This window comes from Aotus nancymaae, unplaced genomic scaffold (assembly GCF_030222135.1).
Source record: "Aotus nancymaae isolate 86718 unplaced genomic scaffold, 86718_ANA_hifiasm-v0.15.2.pri h1tg000057l, whole genome shotgun sequence".
In the NCBI taxonomy this organism is placed as follows: domain Eukaryota; kingdom Metazoa; phylum Chordata; class Mammalia; order Primates; family Aotidae; genus Aotus; species Aotus nancymaae.
In genome coordinates, this window is record NW_026988471.1 from 948,200 (window position 1) to 970,377 (window position 22,178).

General features: G+C 54.0%; 1 protein-coding gene across 1 annotated transcript in view; it reads right to left on the reverse strand.

The window, feature by feature from the left end:
• Positions 1–1,595: 1,595 nt before the first annotated feature.
• The window catches only part of PXDN (peroxidasin), a 108,498-nt gene continuing 87,915 nt past the window's right edge, over positions 1,596–22,178 (reverse strand). The window contains exons 17-23 of the mRNA XM_064363796.1: positions 20,082–21,585; positions 16,559–16,693; positions 15,721–15,929; positions 11,731–11,851; positions 11,334–11,466; positions 7,814–7,927; positions 1,596–4,033 (exon numbers count right to left, since the gene is read on the reverse strand). Of these exons, the coding sequence (XP_064219866.1) occupies positions 3,914–4,033; positions 7,814–7,927; positions 11,334–11,466; positions 11,731–11,851; positions 15,721–15,929; positions 16,559–16,693; positions 20,082–21,585 (2,336 nt within the window). The 3' untranslated portion in view covers positions 1,596–3,913. The remainder of the gene's footprint in view (positions 4,034–7,813; positions 7,928–11,333; positions 11,467–11,730; positions 11,852–15,720; positions 15,930–16,558; positions 16,694–20,081; positions 21,586–22,178) is intronic.

A 22,178-nucleotide genomic window follows, 5' to 3' on the forward strand; every position in this document is an offset into this window, starting at 1 on the left:
TGAAACTGACACAGTCACCCCAACTTTCAACAACCACCAATAAGTCAGCAGCCATTAACATCAAGATCAGACCCTCCATCAGCAGAGATGACGGCTCACTGAAGGTCAGATGATCATTCACTATTTTTAGCAATAAAGTATTTTTAAATTAAGGTATGTACATTTTTTAGAACTAATGCTTTTGTGCACATAATAGACCACAGTGCAATATGAACACAGCTTTTCTATGCATTGGGAAACTGAAACAACTGTATGACTTGGCTTATTGAGACGGTCACTTATTGTGGTGGTCCCGCTGCATCTCCCAGGCAGGCCTGTGTTTATGTCATTTGACATATAATTTTGCAGACTAGAAACAGGTATTAAGTGTTAATAACAAAAAGCAGTAGGAATGTTTCAGTGCATTCTACACGTCATCAAAACGACACAGAACATTAACTTTTGCTAGTTTTGCATCAGGCATTTCAATGAAATTAAAACTGGTATATGACACTCATCCTCTGGTGACAGAAGGGCACCTGATTTGTTTTTTTGTCGGCTGAGGAGTGTTCATTCCATGTTCATAAACATTCCATGAAAGCAGCTCAATTTCTCGTTCTAATTTTGATGATTTAGCAATTTTAACAACATAATATTTAATTTTCCTTAATATTTCATTTTTCTCCTGATATAGGCGAGTAGTGTTTTTTCTAGGCCCTATAAAGATGCCCTGGGGGCTGGGCGTGGTGGCTCACACCTGTAATCCCAGCACTTTGAAAGGCAGAGGTAGGCAGATCACGAGGTCAGGAGATCGAGACCATCCTGGCCAACCTGGTGGAACCCCGTCTCTACTAAAAATACAAAACATTAGCCAGGCATGGTGTCACACACCTGTAGTACCAGCTGCTTGGGAGGCTGAGGCAGGAGAATAACTTGAACCCAGGAGGCGGAGGTTGCACTTGGGCCAAGATTGCGCCACTGCCCTCCAGCCTGGGGGACTCAGTGAGACTGTCTCAAAAAAAAAAAAAAAAAAAAAAGATGCCCTAGAATCCATTCCAGCTTCCTTTAGAGCCGCATCCTCTCTCCCACCAGCCACAGCCTGAGGGGCTCAGCAGTTGTCCCATGTGACCCCCGACTTCCGGCCCCAGAGCCATACATGGCTTGGGTCTGGAGAGGGGGCGTCTGTCTTCTGAACACTGTGGCCTCCTGACCTGACCTCTTGATTTGGGGAAGCATCTGCCCATCACAGACACCTTGCTGTGTGAGTTGCTTGTACATTTCTCTCTGACAAATAAATGTCCTTGTCCAAGGCACAAAAATTCCAGAAGGCAAGGGCACTTCATGGCCAGAGGTTTTTCCCAAGAGCTCATGCCCACCTGCCAAAATTCAGTCAGGCTAAAAGCATCCTAGCTACTTTAGAAAAAGAAGTCCACTTTATCTAATATCTTCTTTTTTAAAAAAATTTTTCACATTTTTTGTACAAAATGATTAGTGACTAGGACAGATCTGGGGCTTCTTCCTGGACCTACCTCATTCCTTCTCAGGCTTGTGATCTGACCTGGAAAAGTTTTAGCCTCACGTGCTGGTTTCAGGTAAAAAAATAAAGCCATTCTCCATTTGAAAATGTGACCCATTTATTTGAACTGAAAGGCATCATTACAAAGTGCAAACATTTCTTTGGTAATGAACTGAATACAATGGTCATAAAAAAGGCATTTGGCTGTTGGAGCAGTTAGAAAAGTCAATAAATATGTACACCCCACTGCCGTTACAGCGATACCCACACAGCGGCTCCACACACGCCCGCCCGGCCCTGCCCACTCTTCTGATTACACGGCATCAAACTGGTGATTCCGCAGACGTTTTGGTGTGAATTACAGATTTCGTTTGGTGAACACGGTCAGCTTCCCCCTTTGGCTTAGACGACACGATTCCTTGTCACTGGCCCAGACCACACACTGATGCATGTGTGTATGTGTGCTGCGGCAGCACTGAGACCACAGAGGCCCCCAAGGCACGTAAGAGGCACAGAACACCCCCCAGAACCCAGAATCTGCTGTCTTCTGAGTACCTGAGCAACTTACGTGACCATCAGCTTTCAGACAAACTTACACATTTCCTGTTTCACAGAAATCTCTTCCACAATCTTGTTACTACATTTGACTTGCTCTTTGAAAAGAAGTCCCTGTGTCATAAAATGCCACCACATTTTTATCGATCATTTACAAATATGAAGATAAGAAGTCAAGGTAACCATTTTTACACGTAAAACACATGAATCCAATGACCTTCCTCGCGGCTGAAATGCTGCCTACGCCACAGCAACCTGGAAGCCTCATGCTGGAAGGGTCTGGGTGTCTCCTTGGGAGGACGTGCACCTCGAATGGGCCATGCACACATCACGCCAGGCACCGTATGCACCCATCTTGTCAGAAGGAAGCTTGCCTCCCTCATCCCATGGCAGTCTCAATGTCATGCCCCGGTGCGGGACACCTGCCACCCTGAACTGAAACTGCCCGCAACCTCAGGGGCTTCCTCCTCCACCACCCCCACTGGGCCTTGCTGAGGGCAGGTGGCCTGGCTCCCAGTGCCTGGTGTGCCCAGCGTGGTGCCTGGCACACGGTGGCTGCTCAGGGCAGCGTACTGCACTGAACCTGTGTGTCCGGGAAAATGATGCTCTGAACACAAGTCGCTTTGTACGTAGAGAAAAATGGAAGGTTTTGGTCAATTAAAAAGAGAGAGGCATGAGGTATGAGTTGATTTTCACTGACTTCTAAAAGAACTTTTGCATAGTAGAAATGGTTTTCTGTCATATCTAATATCTAAAAAATGGGCAAAATTTCATAAAACATCATGCATTTTAAAAATACAAATGAGGTATAGGGATTCTTTTTTTTTTAACGCACTCACACAACCTGAAGTTAGAAAGTTCCCACACTTGAGCCCCTCCTCCCATGGGAAGAGCCATCTGGAGGCCACTCTCGTTCCCTGTGCTCTGCCGGGAAGGAGGCTCAGGACATGGGCGCAGCCCGGGCGGCTGGGAGCGACGCTGTCCATGCGTGCAGTCGGCCACTCAGCAGGTATCATCAGATAGATACACAATGGGATGAAGGAGGATTTTCACATTCGGCCCACAACCAGGCAGCATGTCTGCAAGTTACAGCTGAAAGCAAACCTGTCTCTAAACGTGGCTTATGAATGTTCTAATCAAGTGTGGAAGGAGCTGACACACGGAGAGTCACAGGCTATATGGCTGCTTCGAGCAGCGGGCATGTTTGTCTTAGGATTCGACGCTGACATGCGGTGAAATGTTACAGAGGAAGGAGGAGTTTAGAGGTTCCCAGGGAAGAGGCCGGGGGCTTGCCCTGTACCTGCAGACACTGTCCCTGCGAACGCTCTCACAAAAGGTTCTGTTCTGTTTGCCAAACACCAACTTTCTTTTTAAGCACAGCTTGTGATGGAACCTCGATTTTGGTGAGGCCCCTGGCAGCTCTGAGGCTCACCCCCACTGCGGGTGACAGGCCTGCCAGCTCCTGGCATCTGAACAAGGCAAGGCCGAGATGTAGAGGTATCCTGCTGTATTTAAAAAGAAACAGTGTGGTGAGGCAAAATCAATTTAGGCGCCTAAATGATTCAACTGTGCAATTTAATAGTAGCACCAATTTTTCATTTTAAAAGAATTAAATAGAAACCTGAGAAATCTAACGTGAAGCTAGGACTCCTGCCTGCTTCCCCTCGGGCGCCTGCTCCGCCTCCTTCTCCGCGGAAGCTCTGTTTGGAAGCCCCCGAGCGGCCTTCTGTAACAGCACCAGCTGGACGTTGTCATGAAATGTCGTGAGTTCTGGGTGTTTCCTGGTCTGCAGCCTGCAGCTCCTGCCATCGGCCACCTGATCTCACGATGGCACAGACAAACTCCGAGGAGCTTCCCGGGAGCCTAAGGCCTTTCTTCTGCTGTCTTCTGTAAGCAGACTGGGCAGCAGGTCCCTGGGATGCTCATGGGGACAGCACAGGTGGCAGGGGGGCAAGCTTCCACGAAGCAGGTGACCTGCCCATCCTGGAGAAGAAAGAGCACAGCCTGTCAGCTCCGGGATGACTGTCAGGTGAGCACAGCCTGTCAGCTCTGGGATGACTGACAGGTGAGCACAGCCTGTCAGCTCTGGGATGACTGTCAGGTGAGCACAGTCTGTCAGCTCTGGAATGGCCGTCAGGTGAGCACAGCCTGTCAGCTCTGGCACAGGTGTCAGGTGAGCACAGCGTGTCAGCTACGGGTTGACTGTCAGGTGAGCACAGCCTGTCAGCTCTGGGATGACTGTCAGGTGAGCACAGCCTGTCAGCTCCGGGATGACTGTCAGGTGAGCACAGCCTGTCAGCTCTGGGATGACTGTCAGGTGAGCACAGCATGTCAGCTCCAGGCTGACTGTCAGGTGAGCACAGCCTGTCAGCTCCAGGTTGACTGTCAGGTGAGCACAGCCTGTCAGCTCTGGGATGACTGTCAGGTGAGCACAGCCTGTCAGCTCTGGAATGGACGTCAGGTGAGCACAGCCTGTCAGCTCCAGGCTGACTGTCAGGTGAGCACAGCCTGTCAGCTCTGGGATGACTGTCAGGTGAGCACAGCCTGTCAGCTCCAGGCTGACTGTCAGGTGAGCACAGCCTGTCAGCTCCAGGTTGACTGTCAGGTGAGCACAGCCTGTCAGCTCTGGGATGACTGTCAGGTGAGCACAGCCTGTCAGCTCTGGGATGACTGTCAGGTGAGCACAGCGTGTCAGCTACGGGTTGACTGTCAGGTGAGCACAGCCTGTCAGCTCTGGGATGACTGTCAGGTGAGCACAGCCTGTCAGCTCTGGGATGACTGTCAGGTGAGCACAGCCTGTCAGCTCTGGGATGACTGTCAGGTGAGCACAGCCTGTCAGCTCCAGGTTGACTGTCAGGTGAGCACAGCCTGTCAGCTCTGGGATGACTATCAGGTGAGCACAGCCTGTCAGCTCTGGAATGGACGTCAGGTGAGCACAGCCTGTCAGCTCCAGGCTGACTGTCAGGTGAGCACAGCCTGTCAGCTCTGGGATGACTGTCAGGTGAGCACAGCATGTCAGCTCCAGGCTGACTGTCAGGTGAGCACAGCCTGTCAGCTCCAGGTTGACTGTCAGGTGAGCACAGCCTGTCAGCTCTGGGATGACTGTCAGGTGAGCACAGCCTGTCAGCTCCAGGCTGACTGTCAGGTGAGCACAGCCTGTCAGCTCCAGGTTGACTGTCAGGTGAGCACAGCCTGTCAGCTCTGGGATGACTGTCAGGTGAGCACAGCCTGTCAGCTCTGGAATGGACGTCAGGTGAGCACAGCCTGTCAGCTCCAGGCTGACTGTCAGGTGAGCACAGCCTGTCAGCTCTGGGATGACTGTCAGGTGAGCACAGCCTGTCAGCTCCAGGCTGACTGTCAGGTGAGCACAGCCTGTCAGCTCCAGGTTGACTGTCAGGTGAGCACAGCCTGTCAGCTCCGGGATGACTGTCAGGTGAGCACAGCCTGTCAGCTCTGGGATGACTGTCAGGTGAGCACAGCGTGTCAGCTACGGGTTGACTGTCAGGTGAGCACAGCCTGTCAGCTCTGGGATGACTGTCAGGTGAGCACAGCCTGTCAGCTCTGGGATGACTGTCAGGTGAGCACAGCCTGTCAGCTCTGGGATGACTGTCAGGTGAGCACAGCCTGTCAGCTCCAGGTTGACTGTCAGGTGAGCACAGCCTGTCAGCTCTGGGATGACTATCAGGTGAGCACAGCCTGTCAGCTCTGGAATGGACGTCAGGTGAGCACAGCCTGTCAGCTCCAGGCTGACTGTCAGGTGAGCACAGCCTGTCAGCTCCAGGCTGACTGTCAGGTGAGCACAGCCTGTCAGCTCCAGGTTGACTGTCAGGTGAGCACAGCCTGTCAGCTCTGGGATGACTGTCAGGTGAGCACAGCCTGTCAGCTCTGGGATGACTATCAGGTGAGCACAGCCTGTCAGCTCCGGGTTGACTGTCAGGTGAGCACAGCCTGTCAGCTCTGGGATGACTGTCAGGTGAGCACAGCCTGTCAGCTCCAGGCTGACTGTCAGGTGAGCACAGCCTGTCAGCTCCAGGTTGACTGTCAGGTGAGCACAGCCTGTCAGCTCTGGGATGACTGTCAGGTGAGCACAGCCTGTCAGCTCTGGGATGACTGTCAGGTGAGCACAGCCTGTCAGCTCTGGGATGCCTGTCAGGTGAGCACAGCCTGTCAGCTCTGGGATGACTGTCAGGTGAGCACAGCCTGTCAGCTCTGGGATGACTGTCAGGTGAGCACAGCCTGTCAGCTCCAGGCTGACTGTCAGGTGAGCACAGCCTGTCAGCTCTGGGATGACTATCAGGTGAGCACAGCATGTCAGCTCCAGGTTGACTATCAGGTGAACACAGCCTGTCAGCTCCAGGTTGACTGTCAGGTGAGCACAGCATGTCAGCTCCAGGTTGACTGTCAGGTGAGCACAGCCTGTCAGCTCCAGGTTGACTGTCAGGTGAGCACAGCCTGTCAGCTCCGGGATGACTGTCAGGTGAGCACAGCCTGTCAGCTCCAGGTTGACTCTCACGTGAGCACAGCCTGTCAGCTCTGGGATGACTGTCAGGTGAGCACAGCCTGTCAGCTCCGGGTTGACTGTCAAGTGAGCACAGCCTGTCAGCTCCAGGTTGACTGTCAGGTGAGCACAGCCTGTCAGCTCCAGGTTGACTGTCAGGTGAGCACAGCCTGTCAGCTCCAGGTTGACTCTCACGTGAGCACAGCCTGTCAGCTCTGGGACGACTGTCAGGTGAGCACAGCCTGTCAGCTCTGGGACGGGTGTAAGCCACTGCAGAGTCAGGCCTCTCCTCGAGGCCCCTGCCTTTCCCACTGTGCTTGCCCCGTGGGCATAGGTTTTGTAGTTCTCCGAGGATTTCATAGTCGCAGACAGGTATGAGTTCATGGGAACTCCATAACAAATCTCCCTGAGGCTCATGTTCTGCCTCCAGTCCGTGCCCACCATCCTCTCACCCTGAGGGGCTGGGACCACCAGCTGGGCACACCCTCCCTCCTTACACCTGGATCCCCTCAACCTGTGTCTGGGCATGGGCATTGTCAGGCAGCAGGACTAGAGAGGGCTGGAGAGACAGTGCTTTGCTCTCCCTGGTCTGTCCTCCCCAAACCTGAGTGGCCCAGGGACACGGATGCACCCTCTCCTAGTGGCCATGGCAAACGAGGTGCCTGGGGCCAGCCTGCTGTCCTCACCATTCTGTCTCCTCACACTATGCCCTGAGCTTTCTCCGGAGCCTGGTTGCAGCCAGACGTCTGTCCACTGCCAGCACCAGGGCACCCTCCACCTGCCACTGGCCTCCCTTCTGCAGGGAGGGATCGTCCCCCAGTGACCTCTGTAACACCCCAGCCCTGACGAGAGATGGGACAGGGCCGGCGGTGGGAAGGTCGGTGTTCACCCAGCAGCTCTGCAGGGAGGAGTGGATCCGCCCCATTCGTGGCTTTCCACGGCATGAATAGTGCTGCCACAGCTGGGGGGAGGTGAAGCCAGTGCACGCGGGCCGCTCAGGTGGCTCCGCACAGAGTAGGAGCTGCCTGCCCTCTGTGGGGTGGACATGCCGAGGTTCTGGGCCTCCTAGAACTTCCTCTGCACACAGAGAGCTGGGCTTCCCTGCTGCTTCCATAGGCGTGAAGGAGGGATGGAGGCTGGCACAGGCGGGCGGGTGGGGAAGGGCCTGGCCCTGACATCTGGACCATGTACCTGAGTGACGATGTGGGGCTCTTGGACTTGGGTACGACTTAGGGTGTGAATGAGGACAGACCCCCCATACTCACTTTGCATTCACAAATGGTGCATGCATCTTTGTTCCACCTGCTGTCGTTGGCATGAGATTCGCCCCTGGCGTCCAGGCACTCGGTGGTACTGAGCCGCGATTCAAGCTTCTTTATCTGAAGCAGAGTAAAGGACATTCATTCACTGGTCACTTCAGAGTGACAGCTTAGCTCTTGTATTAAAAGATGTTATTTCACTGAAAATAATGCCTTAAAATAAACAACATCTGAGGGGAATATTTCTGAAGAACGTTTACAGAATCTCCAATATCCTTAGAGACAGCTGGCCAAAAGCCCCAGTGGAAGACGCTCCTGCCACTGTGCCATCCAGTACAAACCTGGTCACAAAGGCGACGTTCTGAGAGGACCGCGGTAGTGAGATTCAATCAGATGCCGAGAACGCCCTGCACCTGCACTTCTGCCAGAACAAACGGCGGCCACTCAGAATCCCCAGGGTGAGTCTGCCTCATTTTCCCAGGAACACCATCACTGACTTTTCTCTGAAGTACGGTGTCCCGTAAAAAGGTGACCTTTCCAACCGCCGTGCCATGCACAGGGGGAGCGGGGGCCTCCTGGAAGGGCTCCTTCCTCACACCCTCTCCTTCATTTTGCAGGGCTGGGGGGCAGACAGGGTGACAGTGGCCGGAAGTGCCTGGGCCATGAGGTGACCTTGGGAAGAGGCCACCCACAGCACAGCACCGAGTCGCAGAAAGGATGCTTCACTACGGAGGGTCCAGCAATCTCACGAGGGACAGAAAAGTGAACTGGCACCTCATTAAAAATGTCCTGGCCTGGGGTTCTCCGTCCCTTGCAACTGAACCTAAACCATCAGTGATGTCTGAAATGAGCACAGATTATGCATCGTATGAATCCCAGTTCTTCCACTGAGACTTTTCATAAAGCACGTTCAGCCACAGGCCAGGTTGTCTGCTTTGACCGATCAGTGACGGTGGCTGTAACTGAAGCAAGCTTCCCACCTGTTCAATTCCATTAAAGCATCTTCTCTGACCTCCCGTCAGCCATCAGTGTGTCGTCCCCAGCCTGTGCACAAGCAGTGTCTCACCTACGTGCACATCATGCTGGAAAAGGCAGATGTCCCCTCACCGTCCCCTCTGCATTTCATAATGACAGCTGGACATCTAGGACCTAACTAGCCAGTCACTCACTTTGGGAAATGCCTCAGATATGGCTTCTAAATGACAGCCATCTTTCCCGCATGCCTCATTCATTAGCAACTGGCATTTAGGTTATCAAAGCTTAGAACTTTCTAGTTGAAGCCATAAAAAAGAAGAGGGAGGCCTTAGGAGCAGTGGCACAGGAGCCAGAGAGCACTTGGGGGTGACAGTCAGGATGGTCAGCAGAGGCCCCAGGTGACCTGCGTGTCACCTGTGTCTGTGGCCAACCTGCTTTAACTCACAGCCAGACACAAGCAGTGACAAAGCCAGCCTGTGTGCACCTCAGCGGCCATCAAGATACACGAATGCCTCTGCACACACGGAGGTGCAGGGAAATGACCGCAGATGGCACACATCCTGTGCTGCCGCTGGCTGTGAAATCATAAGGGACACCTTCATTTCTCAGACCTGGCACTGCCACCCAAGGAGCTGCCCGTTCATCCTGAGGGTGGAAGGGAAGTCACAGCATTGTGGACAGAATCAACAACACGGGCAGACATAGTGCGTTGGCATTTGCAGACACAGGTGGGGCAGCTGGTCCCCCTCTGCCTCTGCTCTGCTGTCCGGGGTCACCTGCGCATAAGGCCTGACCCTGTGAATGCTGTGGACCCCTAGGGCACCCATGACCCAGCACAGACACCAAGGGTCACCCTGGGTTTGTCTCTGCTTCTCTCATAGTGCCAGCTGGATCCAAGTGAATACTGCATGTTGTCCACTTGGGCAGCTGCCAGGGGATGTGAATCTGGTCTCTGGGCTGCAGATTCAGGAGGACCTGCCACAGGCTGTCCACTGTGACAGCTGCCGGGGACTCACACCTGGCCTCTAGGCTGCAGACACAGGAGGACCTGCCACACGCTGTCCACTGTGACAGCTGCCGGGGACTCACACCTGGCCTCTAGGCTGCAGACACAGGAGGACCTGCCACACGCTGTCCACTGTGACAGCTGCCGGGGACTCACAACTGGCCTCCAGGCTGCAGACACAGGAGGACCTGCCACACGCTGTCTACTGTGACAGCTGCCAGGGACTCACACCTGGCCTCTAGGCTGCAGACGCAGGAGGACCTGCCACACGCTGTCCACTGTGACAGCTGCCGGGGACTCACACCTGGCCTCTAGGCTGCAGACACAGGAGGACCTGCCACACGCTGTCCACTGTGACAGCTGCCGGGGACTCACAACTGGCCTCCAGGCTGCAGACACAGGAGGACCTGCCACAGGCTGTCCACTGTGACAGCGGCCAGGGACTCACACCTGGCCTCTAGGCTGCAGACACAGGAGGACCTGCCACATGCTGTCCACTGTGACAGCTGCCGGGGACTCACACCTGGCCTCTAGGCTGCAGACACAGGAGGACCTGCCACACGCTGTCCACTGTGACAGCTGCCAGGGACTCACACCTGGCCTCTAGGCTGCAGACGCAGGAGGACCTGCCACACGCTGTCCACTGTGACAGCTGCCAGGGACTCACACCTGGCCTCTAGGCTGCAGACACAGGAGGACCTGCTGCAGGGTTTGAGGGGCAGGCACAGAAGCAGTCAGGGCACCTCTCCCTGGGGCTGGGGGTTACCTTGGGGCTACACTAGGAGATGATGGAAGTTTCTCCGAAACCTCAGGGCTGAGAGTCCTGTGAGTATGATCGGAGCTGTGCTTGCAGATTCCATGTGTTGCAGAGAGCCAGGACCTCTGTGCCCTGGGAATCCCATCCACCCCGGCGGAGAGCGTGCTCTTCCTTTCATTTAGCCATAGATGTCAATCTCCACCCCCTTAGGTAAAGTCCCAGAGACAACCCCACCACAGGCACTAGAGAAAGCAGAAATAAGTTCCTGGGACAGGAAGGAGAGGACAGAACTCATTTCTGCAGGATCTCTGCAGAGCCCAAGAGAAGAGCCCCGTCTAAAAATCCCTGTGGTTTTTCCAGATGCCAGGACTTTCCTCACACCCAGAGAGGCCGGATCAGGTGGGGAGGCTTGACCTGGAAATGCCTCCTTGCCACGCCCTGGGAGAGATTATTCAGTTATTCCTGAATAAGAGGCTTAAGAACAGACTTCATGTTTGAACTCCTACAGTGCCCTAATCCTGTGCTCCCTCCTGGCTGGCAGTCCCATGGCTGTGACACAGATTGCCCCTGCCCGGTGACCCCCGTCTGCTGGGAAACCCAGGGATACCAGTGGCAGATGGCCCAGCCGACTCAGCATGTGGAAACGACACCCACAAGCCTCCAGGGTCGTCCCATGCGGGCTGCTGTGGCACAGTCGCCTGGGAATAAAGAGCAATCCCCGGAAGGGCCGGGCAGGGCCGTGCCACCATGGAGTCCGGGGGTGGGGACAGTGGCCCCAAGCAACGAACCTGTGTTCTGAGGTCTGTGATGGTCTTCTGCATTTCCAGAACAAACTCTCTGAAGTCACTTGTCCCGGGTGCGTCTGAGCGTGCGCTGAAGGCTGAGGTGCTGTTGCTGAGATGCTCCCCGCGTCTCCCGACACTGTCACGAGGGAAAGGAGGAGGGAGATATCATCTCGGCAGGTCCCGCGGGGTCCCATTTCCAGGTTTCCTGGGTGTGCATCTCCCCTGAGGCTCTGAGCGAGCAGCACAGCAGGATGCGGCCTGCAGCCCGGCCCCAGCACCCCAGGGCATCCCTGCCAGGACCCATCCTCGCCACAGGCCCACAGCAGGAGGCCGGTCGTACAGCCCAATGCCCGTGGTGCGAGGGCCCCTCTGCACGCAGTTTCCTCGGAGGCCACCATACCTGGGCATTCTCCGTGATCTTGTTTTCTTGATCGGCTTGTCCTCCTGGTAGCTGAACTCAAGAGACCGTCTGCCTCGGAAATGGTACGAAAAGGCATTGAACTGGCCCCTGGTCCTACAGTCTGAAATGGAAGCACGAAGGAGAACATCAGCTCTGCTGGCTCTGATCTCAGGGAGATTAAGCACCTCCCGCCAACTATGAACCGTCCTCACTGGCTGCCTGCGGAGCCCACTGCGGGGCCATTAAGTCAGGCCACCTGGCAGCTGTCCCTGGTGCTAACCTTCTGGTCTGCAGGGACGAGCCTCTCTCCACCTGTGCCTCAGTCCTAGTGACATCGTGGCGCCGGCTGCCCTTAGGAGGCCAATGCTACCCACCATGCCATCTACTCACACCCTTGCTGAGTTCCCTCTACCCACAGATGGAGACTCAGGCACTTGGCCTCGGAGATCAGAGTCCGCCATGTCTGGGCATCCTGGACCCACGGCCAGGGGACCATCTACACTCTGCGTTGCCTTAATATTACACTACACGACCCGGATCGCATTCCAAGCCCCACTGACAGACAAGAGGTGGGCCTGGCCCTGAGTGTACACAACACACCTCTCCGCCTGGATGTGGCTTCTCAACCCTCGGTGGAGTAAGGAAGTGCTGTGTCCACCTGAGTCCCGGATGAGTGCTGAACCCTCAGGGCTGTGACTACTGAGTCCCAGGTGACTGAGGAACCCTCAGTGCTGTGTCTACTGAGTCCCAGGTGACTGAGGAACCCTCAGTGCTGTGTCTACTGAGTCCCGGGTGAGTGCGGAACCCTCAGTGCTGTGGCTACTGAGTCCCGGGTGAGTGCGGAACCCTCAGTGCTGTGTGTACTGAGTCCCTGGTGAGTGTGGAACACTCAGTGCTGTGTGTACTGAGTCCCGGGTGAGTGAGGAACCCTCAGTGCTATGTCGACTGAGTCCCTGGTGAGTGCGGAACCCTCAGTGCTGTGTGTACTGAGTCCCGGGTGAGTGAGGATCCCTCAGTGCTGTGTCTACTGAGTCCCTGGTGAGTGCGGAACCCTCAGTGCTGTGTCTACTGAGTCCCTGGTGAGTGAGGAACCCTCAGTGCTGTGTGTACTGAGTCCCGGATGAGTGCGGAACCCTCAGTGCTGTGTGTACTGAGTCCCGGGTGAGTGAGGATCCCTCAGTGCTGTGTCTACTGAGACCCGGGTGAGTGCGGAACCCTCAGTGCTGTGTCTACTGAGTCCCTGGTGAGTGCGGAACCCTCAGTGCTGTGTCTACTGAGTCCCTGGTGAGTGAGGAACCCTCAGTGCTGTGTGTACTGAGTCCCGGATGAGTGCGGAACCCTCAGTGCTGTGTCTACTGAGTCCCGGGTGAGTGCAGAACCCTCAGTGCTGTGTCTACCTGGATGAAGACGTTCAACTGAAGGATGTTCGATTCAAAGGTATCTTTTTATTTTTTATTTATTTTTTTAGATGGAGTTTCGCTCTAGTTGCCTATGCTGGATTGCAATGGCATGATCTCAGCTCAGTGCAACCTCTGCCTCCTGGGTTGAAGTGATTCTCCTGCCTCAACCTCCGAAGTAGGTGGGATTCCAGGCATCTGCCACCATGCCAGTCTAGTTTTTGTATTTTTAGCAGAGATGTGGTTTCACCATGTTGGCCAGGCTAGTCTCGAACTCCTGACATCAGGTAATCTGCCCACTTCGGCCTCCCAGTTTGCTGGGATTACAGGTGTGAGCCACTGCGCCCAGCTCGGAATGTGTCTTTTTTTGAAGTCAAATTGGCAATTGGCATTTAGGTCTGTCAAATCTGAGTTCTGTTTTCGTGTTTTTCTGCTGTATTTAGATATGACTTTTGGGCCAAAATATAAACAGGTAAAGCTTATCAAGCGTTCTCTAGGCTGTGTCAGCTTAAGGCCATACCTGCTATGTTAAGAGGGAAGAGTGTCCAGAAGAAACAATGTCAGCTATTGCTTCAAGCAGCTAAGCGTCTCCCACAGAGCCCCGAGAGGAGGAAGAGGCTTGTAACACGAGGGGAGCAAAGACTGGCTTTAAAGACGGAGTCTTTCAAAGGACTCTGGATTTTCTCAGCAAAATTACAGAAAACCTGGCTGTATTTCTTAATAAGCAGCTAACAGGAGCCTGGTAAAGTTATCAGAAAACACGTTTTTGTATCATTGGCTCTTCCTAATCATTTTCAAGAGAACAATTTTCTACAGACAGAATGAATTTTCTAGTATGTTTGTAGAAAAGCATTTTGAATTGGATAAACCAGTGAGAAAGAATATAAAACAAAATGAAACAATAAAATAAAAACAGATGTAAGTCTCCAACAGATGTAATAACAAGCATGTAAATTGTTTGGAAAATCGGGTTTGCAGCAAGCGTAATTTTTTATGTGACTTCTCCTATATATATACTTCCATGCATGTGTGTATGGGTGGGGAAGGCAGACGCAGAATTAGATCACACACACCCCCACACACACCCCACAGTCGTACACAGACACACAGGCATACACTTTCTTAGAAGAAGCTGCTAAAACACAGCTCTATTATCAATGCAAATTTCAATGCATACTAAATGAAATAAGATCTTGACCAGAACTATTACTTGAGGAGAAATGAGGTGGAGGAGAATACGGGTACAGTGTCTGGGCTTGTGTGTCTCGTCTTAAACTACCAAGTGTCCACAGACACCACAAGCTCCACAGAATGCCAGGCAAGGCTGGGGTCTGGCCCTGCGTCTCCCTCCCAGTCACGCCAGGCTCACTGCAGGTCCCCAGATCATCCCATCACAGTGGGCCCGCTTCCCTCACCACAAGAGTGAGTGCTACACAGCTTGGGCTCTAAATATCCCCAGTCTGGGTATTTGATGGGGCTCTGATCATAGTTTGAATAAAGCCAAAATTATGTTCAAATGAGTAATGGAAATGGAGGTTAACCAAGACTGGGAGTTAGGAATGCGAAGCAGGAATTCAGCCAGAGGAACCAGCGCCATGAGCAGCAGGCCACTGACGCCTCTGCGGGGAAGAGGGACCCGGTGCGCCAGGACACCGTCGCTGCATGCAGCAGGCACCTGATGCCTCTGCGGGGACACCTGACGCCTCTGCGGGGACACCTGACGCCTCTGCGGGGAAGAGGGACCCGGTGCACCAGGACACCGTCGCTGCACGCAGCAGGCACCTGACGCCTCTGCGGGGACACCTGACGCCTCTGTGGGGAAGAGGGACCGGGTGCGCCAGGACACCGTCGCTGCATGCAGCCGGCACCTGATGCCTCTGCGGGGACACCTGACGCCTCTGCGGGGAAGAGGGACCCGGTGCACCAGGACACCGTCGCTGCACGCAGCAGGCACCTGACGCCTCTGCGGGGACACATGACGCCTCTGCGGGGAAGAGGGACCCGGTGCGCCAGGACACGAATGCCGGGGTGCTGTGGGATTGGTGTCAGGGCATCCCTCAGCTACAGGGCCCCCACACTGATCATGAGACCACCTCCTACCTGCAGGGCACTTCTCACTCCTTCACAAGATGTTTCATAACACCCGTCTTTAGTTATTTAGGTTACAGATATTTAGAACATTCTGCATAATTCTGAAAGAAAACCTGATGCTTCTTTCAGATGCTGATTTTTGTCTTTCATCTGTGGATACAGATACATAGGCTAACACCAGCACTGGAAGCGGCACATACATCAGGTTTGAAGGAAACGTCGGGGGCACAGCTTGCTGAAGTCTGGGTTTCTGTTTCTCTTACACAGTGTTTCAGTTATCATGAATGTTTTCCCACAGCACTGCCAATTCCTCACACTGTGTCTACATTTTTGGCTCTGCGGTCCACCTCAGCATGGACACGGCACAATTTAAATCTAGAGCTGAATATTTTGCTTTCAGTTTTCAGGATTAGGATGACATCTGCAGGTAACTAAGCACCCGCCAAGCAGTCACCAACACCAGGAATGAAAAAGGAGCAGGCATGGCGCCCCTGGCACGCACCTTGACAGCAGTCCTGCCACACCCGCAGGTCCACCCTGGGAATCTCGCCGCAGCTGCCGTAGCCGTGCGGGAACTCCGCCACCCTGAACACGTCGCTCTGCACCCGGGTGATGTTGTCTGCGTTGTCGCACAGGATCCTGGCTAGCGACGTCTGCTTGATCTGAGTCAGCTGGGCCGGGGAGAACACGCCCGGGTTCTCGTACCACAACCTGGATTCCCCAGAATGAGAGCAGGATCAGAGAGGTCACCAGGAGCTGAGTGAAAATCTCCCCTACTCAGTTCACAGCAATACAGAAACCACTGGGTTTGATCAGGTGTCACTTAAAAATGGACCCATGCACTGCTCACATCTCCTACTCAACAACAAAAGCAAAGGCAGAGAATCTGGTGTAAACACGACAGTGTTAGCTCTTCTGACTAGCAACAAAGACAACTGGTAACTTAAAAAAAAACCAGCACGGCGGGCGGCTGTCTGCCGAAATAGTAATAGGTACGGTCGGCCTTTCCACTACGATCAAGTAAAATAGTAACACAAGACTAGAGAGAAAACAAAGATCTTTCTCGAAGCCCAAACTCCTCTGAAGTCCCACAGTGGCTTCCCTGTATGAACTGTTCAGTAGGTTTACAGGAACAGAAATATTCCTAGAAATGAAGGGGCGGGAAGCCTCTTTGAACCTGGTGTGGCTGAGTTCTGAGGCTCACACATAAGCCCAAGGGCGCACAGAAGACGCCAGGGCATCAGGGGCTTCCTCATCCTCAAGTGGGGCGGCTCCTCTGCTCTGGAGTCCCTGAGAAGGCGGCCGGGGAGCGACCTCCCCTTTCTGGTGCATGCGCTCACCTGTCCCCATCTCGCAGGCGCTTGAACTGTGTGCTGAGAAGACACATCAGGGTGGGGCCCAACCGGCTGCCGGGCACCAGGTCCTCCACCATGAGTGCTGGGAACAGGTCGATGTTGAGTGTTGAGCCATACAACCTAAAACACGAGGAGAAAACCGAAACTTACCTAACAGAGCGGCACGTGGTAGAAACACCGCAACTGTGAAAGCAGTTCCTTCTTTCTGTCACTATCTTACCTTATTTAGAATTGACTTAACAGAGAAAATCTTTCTTCTTTGAAGCATCTCTCCACTACGCTTCAGACGTTTTCCCCTACTTTATGTTATATGTGCGACACACACACACACACACACACACACTCTCTCTCTCTCTCTCTCATTAGAACAAATTTAGAAAAGCCAAGAAAACGTAAGGAAGAAAATTTAAGCCACACCTTTTCCTACTATTGAGAGATAACCGCACTTAACATCATAATGTAAACCCTTCCACTCTTTCTGAAATAAACGTGAACAATCAACTATATAAACCTAAATGTATGTAGCTTATTGTTCATATGTTTGTTTTTAAAAGTATATAGGTACATTTTTATAGAATAAAATTTGATTCTACTTACATATTGAAAATATATTTGCCATAAAGAAAATATTTGCTAAGCAAAGATCAGGCAAAAAAAATAGGTTTAAATGTTTCAGAACAAACATTTTCATCAGCTTCTTCCAGTTCCTTAGAAACACAGGCTTACAAGCAACATGTCGCAACTTCCACTTTTGACAAATCATTCTAATCTCATCTTAGAATTTGACTAGGCAGCAGATGATGCCTGTTTCAACTGCTATTCAAAGCTCAACTAAATTTTTAACACACATATATTCCATAATTCAGACTGCCCTTTTCTACAAAACTCAGATCAGTGACCAGGAACTGCCGCTGGGATTAAGAGTTTGCTGCTATGAACAGGCAGGGCTGCGTCCTCAGTGGCCATTGGCCTTGCAGTAGAATAAACACAATTTGATGTAAACTAGCATTTAGTCTTTCAAAGACAGACAAATTGTCCCTTTTTCTTCTAAGTTCTATGACATTCAGGCTGAATGTCCCCTGGGAGTGAAACTTGGTCGGGATGACCCGGCGGCATGTGGTCTGTGGCTGAGAACAGCACACTGGGGTCACCAGAGGCGTCCACACCTTTTCCCAGAGGACTCCCTCCTGCTCCGGGCGGCGCCTGCTCCGGGCGCCCTGCTCTCTTTCTGTCCCCACCTCTGGGAGGGACCCACCATCACAGGGGCCGGAACAGGCACATTCCTCAGAACCAGTCTGAAGCCTCCACCCGAATCAAGGAGCTTCCTCCAAAGAAGAGGACTCGCAGTCCCAGGATGTCCCACGGCTGGGGGTGGGCAGAAGAGGTGGGCCCAGGCCAACCCCATGCCCTCTGCTTACCGTGAGGCCGAGACACATCTTTACCTAAGTGCCCACAAAGCAGATGAGAACTACACAATCTCTAGGGTCTGCTGCAGGCAACCCCTCTGCCCCGTGAAGTCCTCCCGGCCCCATGGTCTCCGATGGTCACGTAACTTTGCTCACATTTGTCTCACTTCCTTTTAGTTAGCAATGGGCTGAGACAGAAAAACATAACTAAAGAAACGAGTGGCTCAGTGCGTGGGAACGTCCTTAACGTCTTCACCAGGGGCCCAGCATGTAACAAGCCTGCGTCCACCCGGTGCTGGGCTCCACATCTAGCGCTTTTGAACTGTTTTGAAATAAGTTTGGCAAAAGAGAGAATCAGCGGGGAGAGTAATCTGTGTCCGTCTGGACGAGAACAAAGGAGGGCATTTCAGCACATAAAAAACACAGGCAGTTCACATCAATCCTAATTCAGCAAACCATGACTAAAACTTACACTGGATTAATGGAGGGTGCACGTATTTCCAAATGCCAGTAATTTAAAAGCACTATTTAAATGAACATTGGAACATATTAAACTTAATAGGACATCATGTTCATTTATTCATTACTTGCAATAAATTGTAAGTTAAAAATCACTTTTGTTTAGAAGGCACAGGCCAGATCCAAACAAACAGGGTATGTCCTAACTTCAGCATTAGGTAACTTAGGAGTAAACTGGAGAGTCCAGAAAATACGAGAAGACAGTCTTAAGAAAGATTTTTCTTCTTTTTAAAACAATGTTTTTGAATGGGAATTAACATGTCCTAATACACAGTGATCTGTGGATCTGATTCATAAACCAAGGACTGTGAAGAAAACACTGATGAGCTATTTTTTCTTTTTTTGAGACAGAGTCACTCTGTTGCCCAGGCTGAAGTGCAGTGGCGTAATCTCGGCTCACTGCAACCTCCGCCGCCTGGGTTCAAGCGATTCTCCTGCCTCAGCCTCCTAAGTAGCTGGGATTACAGGCGCCTGCCACTGTGCCTGGCTAATTTTTGTAGTTTTTAGTAGAGATGGGGTTTCACTATCTTGGCCAGGCTGGTCTTGAACTCCTAACCTTGTGATCCACCCGCCTTGGTCTCCCAAAGTGCTGAGATCACAGGCGTGAGCCACTGCGCCCGGCTGCAATTATTTTTATTTCCTTAAAATTCAAAAAGCAAATAAACTGGTAGAAATAACATGAAAAAAAGGTAGCGAATAAAAGACAGATGTGAACATCTAGAAAACAGGAGAGTCATGGGATGTCTACACTTTGGGGAATTCAGAACGTGAATCAGAACCCCACCATGGCACAGAGTCCTGGGCAAGGGCCTGGCTCTGGACCAGGCAGCCCTGATCCTACCCCAGACCGAGGCCTGGGTAGTGCCATGGCTGCTGCTTTGCCTATGGAACTTTGCCATTTTTGCCACCTGGCATGGCCCAAGGTGCCCTAATCCACCTGGCCAGCTTTCCTTGTCTCAGGGGTGATGGCCTCCCATTTTGCTTTCGTGGCAGGACAAGAACTGTGCCCACAGGTGATCAAGGCTGTGGCTCAGAAGCCACGCTGTCTGTGGCAGTCATGGGCAGGTGACCCCACAGGCCCAGGTCTGAACGACACGGTATGGGAGACATTACAGGCCAAGCCTTAGGGGTGGTGGCCCCCAGGGCCCAGTTCTGCAGACACCAAGCTCTTCCTCTCTCTCTGCCCCAGTACAAGAGCAGGAACCTGAGGCCCCTAACAGCCAGTGTCAGTCCTGGTATTTTCTGGTGCAGTTTACTTCTCTCTGTAGTCAGCCACTGTGCCACAAAAGTATAGCTCATCTCCAAGGTGAAAACGTGCCACAGCTCAGCACAGCTTGTCTTGTAGAAGACAGGCTGGCAGAAGGGCCCTCCACCATCCACCCACCCCTGGCTCTGCCCCCTTCCCACAGCCACAAGCCACCGGAGGCTGCAGGCCTTCTCAACTTGACCTTTGCGGACTTGCTCCATGCAACCTCTGCCCGACACGAACAGCACTCACACACAGACACAACGCACACACCCACTGTTTGTGTCCTCCTGGTGCCTAGGCACGCGAGCCAGCCCACGCGGCCTCCTCAGCTCACCTCTGCAGTTTCTCCCGGATCTCAGGGTTTTTTATCTCGTTTTTCAGGTCCTCGAACGTGTGTGCCGCCGACAAGTTGCAGTAGACCCTGTAGTCGTGGTAGGGCGGGATCCCGTGGTCCCGGCCGCGCTGGATGTTGATGGCCGCCAGGTCCAGGGCCACCGTGTGCGCCATGGAGAACAGCCGCTCCGTGAGCTCCGTGTTCAGCAGCTGCGAGGGCACCCGCATTTTCCCCGCCACCCCAAACAGCCCCCTGAGCAGCGGGTCGATGCCGCCCTCGTTCACAATCCGGAACGGGGAGAAGAAGGCTTTGTGCAGGGGGATGTGGCCTTGGGCGATCGGCTGGAAGTTCTCGTCCAGCCGGTAAAGCAGCGGGTGGATCAGCGTGTGGCCAAACCTGAAGGCTGCGGTGGCGAAGGCGTTGAAGATGCCAGCGTTGACGCCCGGGTCGTATCCCCGGTACTCCCCCAGCGCCCTCATGCCCACCTCCCCCAGGATCTTCGGGAGCCAGTGCTGGTAGGTGATATGCTGGATCTCGGCGCCCACGATCTTCCTGGTCTCGTAGTAGATGGTGTCGCCGTCCCAGTGCGGGTTCAGCTGCAGCAGCTCCGCGGCGATGCGGTTGTGCTCACGGAACCACAGCGTGTGCATGCTGGTCAGGCCCAGCTGCTCGTTGGCGCGGTGGTCCCCGGCCAGGAAGCAGGGGATGGGGCTCTCGTTCTCGTCCCGCATGCATTCGGTGGGCGGCCCCGCGGCGAAGGGCAGCAGCGGCTTCCCGGACCGCTGCACGATGCCCTGCCGCAGCAGGCCACGGTGGCTGGCCAGGTCGCGGATGCTGCGGGCCTCGTGCTCCGTGCTGCCGTACACGTTGGAGGCGTCGATGTAGGAGGTGAGCTGGTTGATCTGCTCCCGTGGGTACACGGAGTTCATGAGCAGCGAAGTCATTCCGCTGCCGCACACGGGGCTGGAGCGCACGAAGAACATGCAGCGCGCGCCGCTCCTGGCCCGGGAGTCGTTGTGGGGGATCATGACCGAGAAGCAGGGCGGGTCGTTGCTGCACGCGGAGCTGCAGTGCTGCCCGTCCGAGAAGCGCGCCTGGCTCAGGGCCACCACCGTGGAGTCCAGGTCGTGGTCCAGGAACTGGCCCCACTGCATCAGCATGTGCGTGAACTGCTCGTCGGGCGTGACGCTCTCCGCGCCGATCAGCGTGGTGGACACCAGGCGCGGCATGGGGAGCGCGTGCCCGTGGTACAGGCGGTGGGGGTTGATGCCCCGCGGGGTGTTGAAGCCGTTCTCGTACACGGACTTGAGCAGGCGCTCGAAGGCGGTCAGCGAGGCGCCCCACATGGGGTGCTGCAGGTTGTTGCACGTGCCGTCGTGCGTGCGGTACTTCTGGTGGAAGCACATGTCCGAGCAGTTGTTGACGCGCCGGTGCGCCGTGCAGCCCGACAGGTTCGCGATGAGGTTCAGGTACTGCGGGGACACCAGGTCGTTGTAGTGGTAACCTGGCGGCGGAGGAAAGCAGGCCAGCGCTCAGTTCCCCGGAGGACGTGTGACAGCCCGGGACCCCCGGCAGCCCTGCCTCTGACACGGGCTATCTGTCCCCAGCTCACAAAAGCTGTGGTGCAGCGTGCAAGGAGCCCTGCCTGCTGGACGCCTGCTCCCGTCCTGTTTGCTGGAACTGCCCCTCCCCGCTCTCTTCCTGGCGCAGCCCGACTCCCCGCTTAGCAGTCTCATGCTTTCAGCCAGCGGCCACGCCTGCCCGTGGGAGACCCCTGACCACAGGCTGACGCTGCTCCAAATTCACTTTAAATGCCTGTGTAAGTGGTAGTCACACACCTCCACAGCACTGCACGCCATCATCCCCTCCACACCACACCTCCACGACTGTACCCATCAGCCCCACACCACACCTCCACATGACTCCACACCATCAGCCTCCACACACCACACCTCCACACGACTCCACACCGTCAGCCTCCACACACCACACCTCCACACGACTCCACACCATCAGCCTCCACACACCACACCTCCACACGACTCCACACCATCAGCCTCCACACACCACACCTCCACACGACTCCACACCGTCAGC